We start from the raw sequence: 12,943 nt of genomic DNA, 5'->3' as shown, positions 1-12,943 counted from the left end.
ACAGATTCCTGAGTAACACAAGTAACCAAACATGCATGGATGTGTGTATAATGTCTTATATTTTCATTTGTAGCCCAAAATAAGAAAGCTTTTAAAATTATTGCAATAATAATAATATACCAATATTCCATTAGGTGGAAACTGAGTCCTTATAACCTTTGAGTCCTTATTATTTAGGCTTGATTTTTAGCAACAGCCTGAAATATCCATCTTGTTGTATAGGTATGGAAACCTGGAGACCTCAAACTGTGAAGAAGATGGGAGCCAGAATTCCTCAGAGTCTAAAACAGTGCTCAGGAAGTAAGTGTGGCTTTATGCTGTACAGCAAAACCTCAGTCAGGATTGGATATTGAGAAAGGATGTGGTCAACATAATCCTCTTTTCCTTTGAAAATACGCAGCAATCCATACTCGTTTTGATAACACAAAGCAGTAACTCTATCATAACTCTAACAGATAGTACAAACCTCAAATCTCTGAGGGAGGCAGGGGAACTTTCCCAGAACAGATCAGACATGTTTCATGTGGTGGCCAACACATTATAGTGAGAAACTAAGCATATTTGTTTCCCTTGCTTTTCTTATCCACAAAAATATATGATTATTCTTTATTATTGATTTTGTATTGTATTGCGATAGTGCCTTGAGACCCCAAGTGGCAATGAGGGCCTGCTTGTGCCAGGCTCTGTACATGATTCTAAAGTCATTTTTAAGTTTTGATGGCATGGTATGTTGTGTGCAAAATGGTGAAGCTATTTAAAAATATTAAATGTAAAAGAATAGTTGTATTTCTCTCTTTTTAATTTCATGTGAAATATTATTTATCTTTAAGAGTCAAGAGTAGAATGAATCTTAGGTCACAGTATTTGTACTTTGACACCTGAATGATCTACAATTTGCATCTGCAATGGCAGCATAAAATAGCTGGATGATTGTATTTGATTACCCTGAGTAAAGACCTTTGACTCAGCTCTGTACAGCGTGTCAGTGCTGTCAACTTCCCCATAATACTGTCACAAATTCCATCGATGGGAGCATTATTAAACGTTTCTTAATTTCATTTTGCTGGTTTGTCTGTTGCATAACTGAAGAAAGGAGACCACAGCTTTCAAGTTCTTCAGTTTGTTTTGAAAAAATAAGTCCAACACTCCTTTCCCATCACATGCCATATACAGCATAACCAGTGTTCCAAGCTCTTACTCTAGTATGTTTTCCCTGCTAGAAATAACATTTTAACTGATGTTGGGGTTTTTGGGAGGGGGGAGGAGGTGGGGTTTGCATTCCCTATTCCAGCATTGTCTATTCCTAAGACACAGGTAGGTGGGTTTTATAGAGTATGGCATAGTTTTTCAAAACAGCATTATATTCTAAAACATTGCCAGCTCATCTGACACGCCAACCCCAGCACAGCACAGCTCCTTACTCTACTGGGTCTCTGTGCTGGTTGTGATGTCACAGCGTAGCATGCTGTGGGGCATCTTATTGAAGCTGAGCTGGCAAATCTGGACTTGAGATGGTATAAACCCTACTCAAACTGTAAGTTTGACAGTGGGCTCCATACCCTGCTGCCCTTTGCTGTGTGGGTATAACAGGGACGGAATGTGGGTTAGTGGTTAGGGACCATGCTTTGGAAATCAAGACTTCCTGCTTCTAATGCCCACTCTTAAACTGAGGGTTTGTCTACATGTGAAATGCTACAGAACTGTAACTGTGCCTCTGTAGTGCCTCAGCGTAGACACTACCTACGCTAATGGGAGGGGTTCTCTCATCGACATAGGAAATCCACCTCCCCAAGAGGTGGGAGCTAGGCTGATGGAAGAATTTTTCTGTCAACCTAGTACCATCTACATGGGGACTTAGGTGGGCTTAACTATATTGCTCAGGAGTGTGTATTTTTACACCCTGGAGCAACATAGCTGGGTCAATCTAATTTTCTAGTGTAGACCACCCCTGATTTGCTTGGTGACCTTAGGCAAATTGCTTAACCTCTCTGGGCCTTACAGTTTCTCCATCTGAAAAATACCAGTAATGAACTTACAGGAGTGTAGTGGCGCTTAATTAATGTTTGTAAAATACTATGAGATCCTCAACAGAAGGCTTTACTCAGAGACGAAGTATTATCCTGTGGTAATTTTTGTTATACACTTGTTGATCACCTTTAAATAAATGAGGTCAGAAATTAAGAGCTAACCATTGATAGGTTTGAGAGTTTGGAAGAAGAAATGTACTGGCTGTCAAGGCATTTGTACTGGGTTCAACACGGCAGCTTGAGTCTCTGATTCCTCTCTGCTTGAGGGAAAATAGAGCTAGCTGTATTGTCTCCCCATTTTGTCATAAAGCACTCATTCAAGCACATGTGGTAGTTTTTAAATATGTCAGAAATACACAGAAGGCAGTAAAATGTGGTGGGTAGAGAAAATGGCTGAAGGCCAAAGGGTCCTGGGCTCCAATCCAAGCTGAGCCATTGAATCCCTTATGACTTTGGGCAAGCCACTTGACCTCTCTGTGTTTGGGTCAACCCAGCCATAAAACTTGAGCTAAGGCAAGCTCTTGTTGCAAAACAGATGATGGATTTGAGTGAGTTTCATGGGAAAATAAACAGCTGAGGACCAAATATATATGTGAAGTATAGGGAGTATGTAGTGGTGTGGTGTAGCATAGGGGTTTGTCAGCATGAGTTTGAGATGGGGGTGTTACTCATGAGTGGTGAATTTTAAAATGTACCATTGAAAACATTGGTACTGTAGGAAAAACAGATATTGAAAATGTGCTTGAAAAATATACCAACATAGAAGGAAAAAATATAATATAAGGAAAAAATTGAAAGCAGAAGAGGGAAAGAGACAAGAACAAAAATGGAGAAGATACTTTCACCAATGTAAATTCAGACAAACTTCAATGTCTTTGGGGAGTCATTCTGGATTTATACCCATGTAGGAGTAAAATTTGACCCTGGATGTAAATTTGAGAGAAAATGGGTGAAAATAGTGAGGTATTTCACTGATATTGTCATTCAACGTATGTGCAAAATGACAGTCAGTTGCATGTCAAGTGTGTGGAAGTGAAAGAGCAACAGAAGTAGCAATGTGTTATGGGTTTTTTTAAGCAGCACTGCCTTGCACACTTTAACACCTTCCTGCTATTTGCTTTTCCTGCTACACTGTAGCTTCTTCCCTCTCGATACATAATTAATGCACTTTCGCACAACCCCTGAATGCTAAATTGGTGCAAGTTGCATTGCTTTATCACTTAAATACTTCTTCCAATGAATCTACATCCAGCACGTAACTTACATTAACATTTCCAGCACTGCTGAATTTGATCCCGAGACCTCCATGGGAGTGGTAACTTCTTACCGCATGTCTGAATTTTATCCACATTCTTTTTTTTTATTAATTTACAAAAAGTTTCATACTAAAAATTTATAACAAAACGCATCAGATTAATAAATCTATAAAATGTATACATGCTTTATAACTACAAATTCACACTCATTCCTCACCATTTCCCACTGCATCTCCCTTGGCTGCTCTGGCTACTAGCCTCTAACTTTAATGATAGATTCTAGGAAGTGGATAGCTTTCTGGTCATCTTGTATAACACGTGGTACTGGTAACTCAGACTTTCTCTTGGCTTGCGATTCTAATTCAGATATGATTTCATAACTCATTTCTCATAGAAGAGAAAACCGATACATCTTATGCTCACATTTTTATAAGGATGAAAGAAATAATAATAAGAATTGGTAGTGTTGGTGGCTAGAAATAACCTGTCTCAGCATTTCTCTGTGGACAGTCTCTCACAGGGAATCATATAGTCAACATTTTTTTTCTTTCTCATATACTTTACCAGCCTTCTATTGTGACAGTTCAGAGTTACGTCTGGGATTTTAGTACCTCATCATAAAATTTAAAACCACACTTCCACTGGTTTTGTACAAATATGCTACATAAGAGTTATGATTTTAAAAACAACTTTAGGAATAGACTTAAAAAAATAATGGCCTGTCTGCTCGCCAGGGCTATTAAAGATCTCATGGTTCTTTTTAAAAAAAAATAAAAATAGAGATTTGCTCTGGCATTTTGGGTCAACCCTGTCCCACACTGTTGTCTATTGTGCTGGACAAATAAGGAGTATGTCGGTTCAGGATAAAAGAATACATGAAGCAAGGCAAAATAAAAATCCATATCAAGAGTAGAACTAAGAGAAGAAATAAGAAAGCTTAATAAAGGTATGACAATATGATAGTATTGAATGCCTAGAAGTTTACACGATAGACCAGTTAGCTTTTTGACAACTAGGCCGTATAGTTCAGATGTGTGCCTGGGTTGTCTCGTTACCTTGTAACCAATATATAGGAAAATGCTACATTATTTTTTGCTGTATTAATATTCCCAGTGCACCTCTGGTACAAAGACCCCACAGGCTACATTGGCATTAGCCGTGGGACACCAGAAAGATAAAGTTATATCCATAAGCTTTCATGCCCATTTTAAACATTCTGTGGAGTGGATCAGCCAACCCAAGCTATTTAGGGGCCCCAGGTTTATTGAAGTTGTTTAGTGTATTGTGCATAAGAAAGACAAGCTTTCAAGAGATATCCCTCAATCACAGAATAGGTACCAGAGCAGTGGTGAACAGGTCCTGAATCAACTTCTTGGCATTGATAGAGGTTGTACTCTCTACACATCTCTGAAAAAAGCTCATTCTCCATATTAAGTTTAAATTCAAGGCTAGTTTAGTGCTGACAGACTGCTGTACTAATACCCACAACTTAGACATATGGGCACAGTCCCAAATGTATTAAAGAGGCAACACATTAAAGAAACTGAATATTTCCCATACTTAAGATAGCAAGCATTTAGAGTTGGCCAGAGCTCATTCAGGATAGATGGAGACTGGTAAAGCCTTTGCAGTACAAAGTGTTGCATCTGCTTGTCTGGGTTGCAGATCGGTGCTTTAAATGGATACCGGAGAACATTTTACCAGTTGTCAGGGTCAAATGTAGTGCTGAGATCATGTGCCTGTGGTTCACTGCTGGGGTTGTGACACTGGGAGTGCTTGGTAAGTGGCACATTATGCACTCCAGCTAAAGGTGCTTAGAATCTAGCCATCAATTTAAAAGGCTCATAGTAACAGTTCGTAGAAGTGATGAATCAGTCTTCAGATTAGACTGCAGATTAGAAGTGTTTAATCTAAATCTAGAGGTTCATTTGCGATGTTTGCAGTAAAGGGGGACAAGTTTAATGTTAATAAGTTGCGACAAATCCACTGATTTGATCATATTTATTCAGTGTCCTGATACTTGCGTATGTCCACAGAGAAATGCTGAGTCAGGTTAGGCATTTCATTGAATAATCTGATTTGGAGAGATATCAGAGAATGTTGTCTGTAAACAATATGATCTTATATTCTTACCTGTACATAGAAATGCCTCATATATTTAGCCAGTGAAATTACTATTCAAAGGATATCAATAGACAGAGCAAACAAAATCTAATAACGGTAATAATGGAAATGTTTCACATATGTTACACAGTAAAGAAAGTGAATCACATTTGAATCCATTAATTTACACGGATGCTCTTGAGCCGAAATAGAAAAGCTAAGAGCTTCAGTAAACCCTGTCCAAAGTTATATTTCTCAAAGATACTGAAAAGAAAGCTTCCGAGTCAGAAAATCAGCCTCCTGATTGTGGTATCAGATATTTAGTAGGCATTTTTAGTTAGCTTTATTTATTTTAATTATTTGATTTTATTTTGCAGCATAGTGAAACCACATTAAGGGTGCTATGAAAAAGGAGATTGCTTGTCTCAATCAAACTGAGGTTCGGGAAATATACAAGCTCTCTTTTGTAGTGCAGAGAATCAGTGAGCTTCCCACTCACTGGAAGCCCATAAACAATTCTCTTCTCCCATATCCCCAAGCATTACTGCTGCACCAGCATGACGGAGGATTGAGGTTTGAGTCCCAAATGAACTGGAGCCACATCCAGGAAGATGGAAACAGAGAAGACTGTATCTTTCCTTCTAAAATTGATTTCAATTTACCAGTTCATGACATCCCCTATGTATCCATTAAGCGACAAGGAGCAAAAGTGAATCAAAACATTTCTAAATGCTTGGTGCCTTTGTTCACTCAGCTAATGTCAAATCCAACTGAATCTGCTTTAGCTAGAACTATAAAAGGAACTTGGAATCTGATGCAGGAAATGAATCAGGCATCAAGTTCATGTCTAACCCCTCCTTCTCCTGCTGCACAGGAGGCTTCCACAAAGCCTCTCGGTAATAATGACCATGTGACATTCTTAGAGGTTCAGCTCTAATAAAGTACTACAGTGTTCCATGTTAATTATCCAAAACACTAGAACCTTCAATACCAATGCTGCAATGTTTTGGGCTATTGTTATAGAATGCTTGGGGTGGGGGAAGGTTATTTTTAATAAACTATTGATCCAGACCCTTTTGTGTTTTAGAACTTTGTGACAGAGAATTTGCCTTTTGTTACCTGTAAAGCTTATTATTTCAGCTGCTTATAAAAGGGTTTGGTGTACTTAAAGAACCAGATACTATGGGAGGGAAATCTGTGAACCTTTGGCTGACATTTGTACAAGGCTTTCCCTGGCTTCAGGAGATGTTCCTGAGGATTTGAAAGTAGCAAACAACATGATTCCCATATTACTTTAGACAAGGTAAAACTGAGACAATATGGTTGGGTTAACTTCATTTGTGAAGGAAATCTTGGAAATCATGTGAAACAGGAATGGTGGGACTGGCCCTTGCAAAGCACAGTTCGGCTGTTGGTATGTAGCGTGGATTTAGGAAAGGGGAGGTCATAGGAACAAAAGCTTCCTGTCTGTCTGGCTGATTCAGTAAGAAACTAGTCAGCCATCTTATATAACCTCTTTTGCAAATATACTTGGTGCTGCGCAGAGCTGAAAGCATAGCTTATGTTCATAAAAATTTCTCATCCTGGGGATAATAGTGGTGGACTTGGCAGAATTTTTAACCCCAACCAAGCCACTAAGATCCCCAAACTCATTCTTTAGTACCAGCTGGGGTAAGAAAAATGCTGTGTGGCTACCTTCGCAGAGAGAGGTCCTCAAAATTCCCATCTGGACCTCTGCATCAGGACTTGCTCCGTCAAGGCCCCACATCATAGCTATCCTTCCGGTCAAGGAATATTGGGCAGAGCTCATCTTGTAGCTTATCAATGCCACTCCAGAATCAACTGATGGAGTTGCTGTTAAGAGATATGAGGGACTCTCTCCCTCTGGTTTTCCATGTGTTTCCTGTCCTACTAGCTCTGCTCGCTGGGTGTAATAGAATCTTTGGGGCCACTGCAATAACTTCATAGTATGTCAGCCTTGGGGTATTGCATTGCATTGGGGGGGCATAATGTGAGGTGATGAGTGGTGTCCTGTGGACCCATTTTGAAAGGTGACAAAACTACAGCTCTCTTCCCACCCAACAATGGGCTGAGTAAGGGATTTAAAATTTTAGGGACAGGGTTCATACCAGTGGAGCAAGGAGAACCTCTAGACTAGTGAATAACAGCTTGAAAGCATTACTGAACAGAGCCCACATTGTGTGGCTCTCAAGACAGGAATTTAAAATCCAACGTTCAGTGGCAGCCCACAAGATATGCAGTACAGTATACCAGGGGTTCTCAACCTTTTTCTTTCTGAGCCCCCCTGACATACCATAAAAACTCCATGGCTCACCTGTGCCACAATAAATGGTTTTCTGCATATAAAAGCCAGGGACAGCATTAGGGGGTAGCAAGCAGGACAATTGGCAGGGGCCCCACACCGCAGGGCCCCTGCGAAGCTAAGTTGCTCAGGCTACTGCTTCAGCCCCAGGAGGCGGGGCTCAGGGCCCTGGGCTTCATTCCCAGGCAGTGGGGCTTCAGCTTTCTGCCCTGGGCCTCAGCACTGGTCCTGCTTGGCGGACCCCCTCAAACCTGCCTGCGGCCCCCAGGGGGCCCCAGACTCCTGGTTGAGAACCACTGCAGTATACAATGTGGGGACAGACAAAGATTTATGGCTTGCAATCCCCCCATGAAGAATAGATTCTATGATGTTGCTTTCCTGTCTGAGATCTTGGAAGTCTCACATTCCTATCTGTTTCTTGGCCTATCAAGTACAGGGAGTTTCTTCCCAGGGACATCAAACATAAAGCTGCTACAAGATTTGGGCACTTGTCCAGCCTTTCTTCAGAATGCTTCCCTCCCTAATGTACTGATTGTTTAATCAGCCGATAGGAGGTCAGTGGGATACAGCCCCTGTCTGCACAATGTACTTTTTTTTTTCTTTTCCCCTCTTGACTGAAATTATTTTGCTGGCAAAATCAGTGTCTGTAACTGCTGTGAACTTTTCAACTCCACTCTGAGAGATTGGGCTTGTGTTAAACTCTGTTTATTTTTCAGTGTATGAAAGTGCCCGTCATCAATGGCACTAAATATAAAAAATGTGTTGAACAGTATTAGCACTAAAAAAAAAAAACCTTCTCAGAGCTATAAATGAGCTCTCAGTTGCAACGCATCTCCAAATGGGCAGAAGCCTGATGAAAGGTCAACTTACCCTGGCCCCTGAATTCAACAGACTAGTTGTTTATTGTAAAAGTGGGGTAAGCCACTGGTACTTCCAAAACAGCAAGACATCTCTTTAAAATGCAGTATGGACATAGAAGCAGGAACATCTGTATTTGAAATAAAAGTAACTTTTAAACTAACCTCTGACTGAGGAATGAATGAGCTTGTTTAATGAAAAATATTAATAGTGAAATGGAAGATCCCAGGCTGTTCAGAAGAATAAAGCTGATAACCACAAAGAGCTTAGATCCCGAAGTCCTTACTTGGTCGTTAATCAAAGGGATTGTTGACTGAGTAAAGCTGGCAGGATTTGGCCCCAAGTGAACCATCTGAGTTGTACGGTCTTTGTTTTGAGTTTGTAATGAAGCCCCAAATCAAGAGAGTTTTGCGTGTTTTCATCCTTGGTTGTTAATGTTTTGTGCAGCTCGGTTCTTGTAATTCTAGAGTTACCCCTGCTGGCTGCTCTAATCAAGTAATATTACTGTCAGCTTTCAAAGCACTCTTTCTGACCAGAAAAGCAGATTGCTTGCCATATTATAGAAGGGAATGGAAGAAACAGTAGTAGAAAATACGGAAATGTTTGTAAAATAGCAAGTCAGCATAGTCTTAAAAACATACTGGCTATACAGGGAAAGAACATGGAGTATGGCTAGAACATAGAACAGAGGGTGATAGACAACCCAAATGCTAACGCTTTTGAGGTTTTATTTTGCATGCTTAGTTGAAGCTTATCCAAACAATCTGCATTTCTTGTGTCTGCTAAACTGAAAGAGAAACATTGCAAAAACGCTTTGGTTTGTATTTTGGGTGAAGGTTGTGCGTGTTTGGAGCAGGAATGTTTCTATTATTATCTGAACCATTTCACCCAGGCCTAATGGTACCTTGTTTGATAGAGCTACTGGATTAGATAGGCGAGTTTTGGTGCTGCTAAAAATAATGGATCTGATTTGCCACTGTCTTGCATCTTTGGGGAGCGATTGAGCACCTATTTACAATGGTGTATATAACACCACTGTAGTCAACGGTAAAGATCTGTGTAAATGAGATTACAATAAAACTCGTGCAATAAAGCTCGTGTGCAAAAATGGCACCAAATCAGAACTCTGTGTTCACGAACAGCAGTGGTAATATATTACACTTATTCTGTACCCTCTTTACACAGGTATACAAGACATACCGTATGTAATCAATCAATCTTTTCCAATGTACTTCTTTTCAGTGCAATAGCCTCAATCTTGAGAGCCTGGCTTGACCAATGCTCTGAAGACTTCCGAGAGCCACCCAATTACCCTTGTTTGCAGAAATTGCTGGATTACCTTAAACGGATCATGCCAGGCTCTGACCCGGAGAGAAGGGCACAAAACCTCTTGGAGCAGCTTCAGAAGCAAGAAGTGAAAAATGAGAGTAAGTTACATTTTTGCACGGCTATTACTGCCTAATCTCCCAGACTATCCTGAAGAACCTGAATTTTCAGGGTAAATTTTACGGGGTGTATGATTTTTATCTCATTTACAGTGATGTAGCTCAAGAGTGACTCCACTGAAGTCAGTGGGGTTACAATGGATGTAGAATCAGGCTCTCTGGACTTTTGCTTATTGAATCCCACAGAGATTGTAGCTACCATAGGGATGAAATACAAACATGAAGTGTGGAATAATATGTCTAGTAATTCTGATCGAAATTTGGGGAACTCCAGCGTTTCTAAGAACTCTGCCAGTGCACAGAAGTTGCTGCAACAACGATATAGTTAATTGCAATTGCATTCTCTGTCTTCAGAGTAAAACCACAGCTGCTCTCTAATTAGTTTTTTCATTAAACTAATTAATTAATTAAAAATCCCATCAAATATTACTATGCTGTGACCAAATGCAGCTTCAGTCACAAGCCTATTTGTCATGAAAGCTTCTCTTCCAGTTACCACCATGTCAAAGGAAATGCCTGTGGCTGTTTTTTCCTATTTGAGTGACAAGCTGCTGACATCCAAGGACAGAGGAAAATTTTACTTTACCAGGTCAAAGATCCACTGAAACAATAGTGAGCTGTAGTAACACACAAATGCTATGTAGTGTCAAACTTGGCACATAGTCCGTACCCCAGTTAGAAAGTTTCCTGTGACATAATTAGCATAGCTAGAAAGTTACCGGAATTTGTGCAATGTGAGAACCAGATTCAATGTCCATCTTTGACAGATGAATGAAAGGAAATGATACATGGAATAAGAAGGAAGAAGGCAAACAACAAAAAAGTAGCATTTCATCTCACAAACATTACCTGCCGGATGTTCCAGAAATGAGGAATTATTGCATAATCAGACACAATGCCAAATGAATTTATGCATTTAAATCTGTATAAAAAGGCCTATTGCATAAAATCCAAATGTTTTCCTCATAAGAAAAAAGCAAGTCTACAGTGTTGCTAATATGTGTCTAATGATGTTCTTTCCTGGATTTGGTTCTAGCAGGCCAAACAATGAAAGTCCAAGGGCTCTATTTTTTAGATCCAACTGTTGTCCAAAAGGAGCAGAAGTTCCCAGGCACTCAGCTGCTGCACTAATTTCCTGAAGTAACACTTGAAAAGGTTGCTACTTGAGTCACAGGCACTTCACTTGAATGAGAATAAAATTACTTGAATGCTGCAAGGTTAAAGGCAGTTAATAAAAATTAACAAGTTATTTTGAGGGTCTGATGAGAGCTGCTTTATAGTGGTGACTCATTTTATTTCATGTCCGTTCTGTGTCTGCTCACCTTATACAAAACTGAAACAATCATTTGTTTCAAAGTTCAGATTTGAATACACGATAATAATCATTGTTATAATTTAATGCTATCTAATGCTATACATTGACATGAACTTTACAAATATAGACCCGGATCTGACAATCTGATTGATATGGGGCATTGCACAGGTCCACCCTTTGTGGATTAGACTGCCAGATTGTGGCCATAGAGACTATATGTTCTCTGCCCCAAAGAGCTTGCAACTTAAAAATACACAACCAGGCAAGCACAGGACAGCAGTTCAGGAGCAGGAGTATATGGAGATTACTAGTGATGTCAGGAAGAGAATAGCAGGTTTGAGAGATGGGTGTTAAAGAAGGATTTGAAGGAGGAGAGTGTTCTTCGCAGATGGGGACTGGAAGACTGCTTCAGGTTAGGGACAACGTGACAGAAGGTGTGAAAATGAGAGTGGGAAAAGAAGATAAAGGGGGCTGTAAAGGAAAAGACTTGGGAGGGGCAGGAAGGTGTGTAAAGAAAATGAGAACAGAGTTGAAGACAAGATTGTTTAAGATCTTGTGGGTGTCATGGAGTTGAATTTGATAATCTAGGATGCAAAAAGGCAGTGGGGGGATTCCAGCAAGGGGCAGTGTGCTCAAAAAAATTGGAAAGAGGTGATTTTCATAAACCGTTGTTATGAAAATTAGGGCTGTCAATTAATTGCAGTTAACTCACACGATTGACTTAAAAAAATTAATCGCAATTAAAAAAATGAATTGCGATTTATCACAGTTTTAATTGCACTATTAAACAATAGAATATCAATTAAATATTTTTGAATGTTTTTCCACATATTCAAATGTATTGATTTCAATTACAACATAGTATACAAAGTAGACAATGCTCACTTTATTTTTAATACAAATATTTGCACTGTAAAAATGGCAAACAAAAGTAACAGTATTTTTCAGTTCACCTCATCAAGTACTGTAGTGCAATCTCTTTATCATGAAAGATCTACTTATAAATGTAGATTTTTTTTGTTACATAAGTGCACTCAAAAACAAAACAATGTAAAACTGTAGAGCCTACAAATCCACTCAGTCCTACTTCTTGTGCAGCCAATCGCTAAGACAAACAAGTTTGTTTACATTTACGGGCATTAATGCTGCCCGCTTCTTATTTACAATGTCACCTGAAAGTGAGAACAGGTGTTCGCATGGCACTTTTGTAGCTGTCATTGCAAGGTCTTTACTTGCCAGATATGCTAAACATTCGTATGCTTCTTCATGTTTCGGCCACCATTCCGGAGGACATGCATCCATGCTGATGATGCTCATAAAAAAAAATAATGCATTAATTAAATTTGTGACTGAACTCCTTGGGGGAGAATTGTATGTCTCCTACTCTGTGTTTTACCTGCATTCTGCCATATATTTCATATTATAGCAGTCTCGGTCATCATGATGACCCAGCACATGTTCGTTTTAAGAACAGTTTCACTGCAGATTTGACAAAACGCAAAGAAGGTACCAATGTGAGATTTCTAAAGATAGCTACAGTACTCGATCCAAGGTTTAAGAATCTGAAGTGCCTTCCAAAATCTGAGAGGGACAAGGTGTACAGCATGTTTTCAGAA

The 12,943-nt window shown here is 39.6% G+C and overlaps 1 protein-coding gene across 2 annotated transcripts in view; it reads left to right on the top strand.

Moving 5' to 3' along the window:
* Positions 1 to 12,943, top strand: part of RGL1 (ral guanine nucleotide dissociation stimulator like 1) — a 103,079-nt gene that overhangs the window by 51,179 nt on the left and 38,957 nt on the right. For both annotated transcript variants that reach the window (XM_065409231.1, XM_065409230.1), the window contains exons 4-5: positions 223 to 300; positions 9,810 to 9,994. In XM_065409231.1, the coding sequence (XP_065265303.1) occupies positions 223 to 300; positions 9,810 to 9,994 (263 nt within the window). The remainder of the gene's footprint in view (positions 1 to 222; positions 301 to 9,809; positions 9,995 to 12,943) is intronic.

Source organism: Emys orbicularis, chromosome 8, assembly GCF_028017835.1.
Source record: "Emys orbicularis isolate rEmyOrb1 chromosome 8, rEmyOrb1.hap1, whole genome shotgun sequence".
NCBI classification, from domain to species: domain Eukaryota; kingdom Metazoa; phylum Chordata; order Testudines; family Emydidae; genus Emys; species Emys orbicularis.
This window is presented reverse-complemented; position numbering and strand designations above follow the sequence as displayed.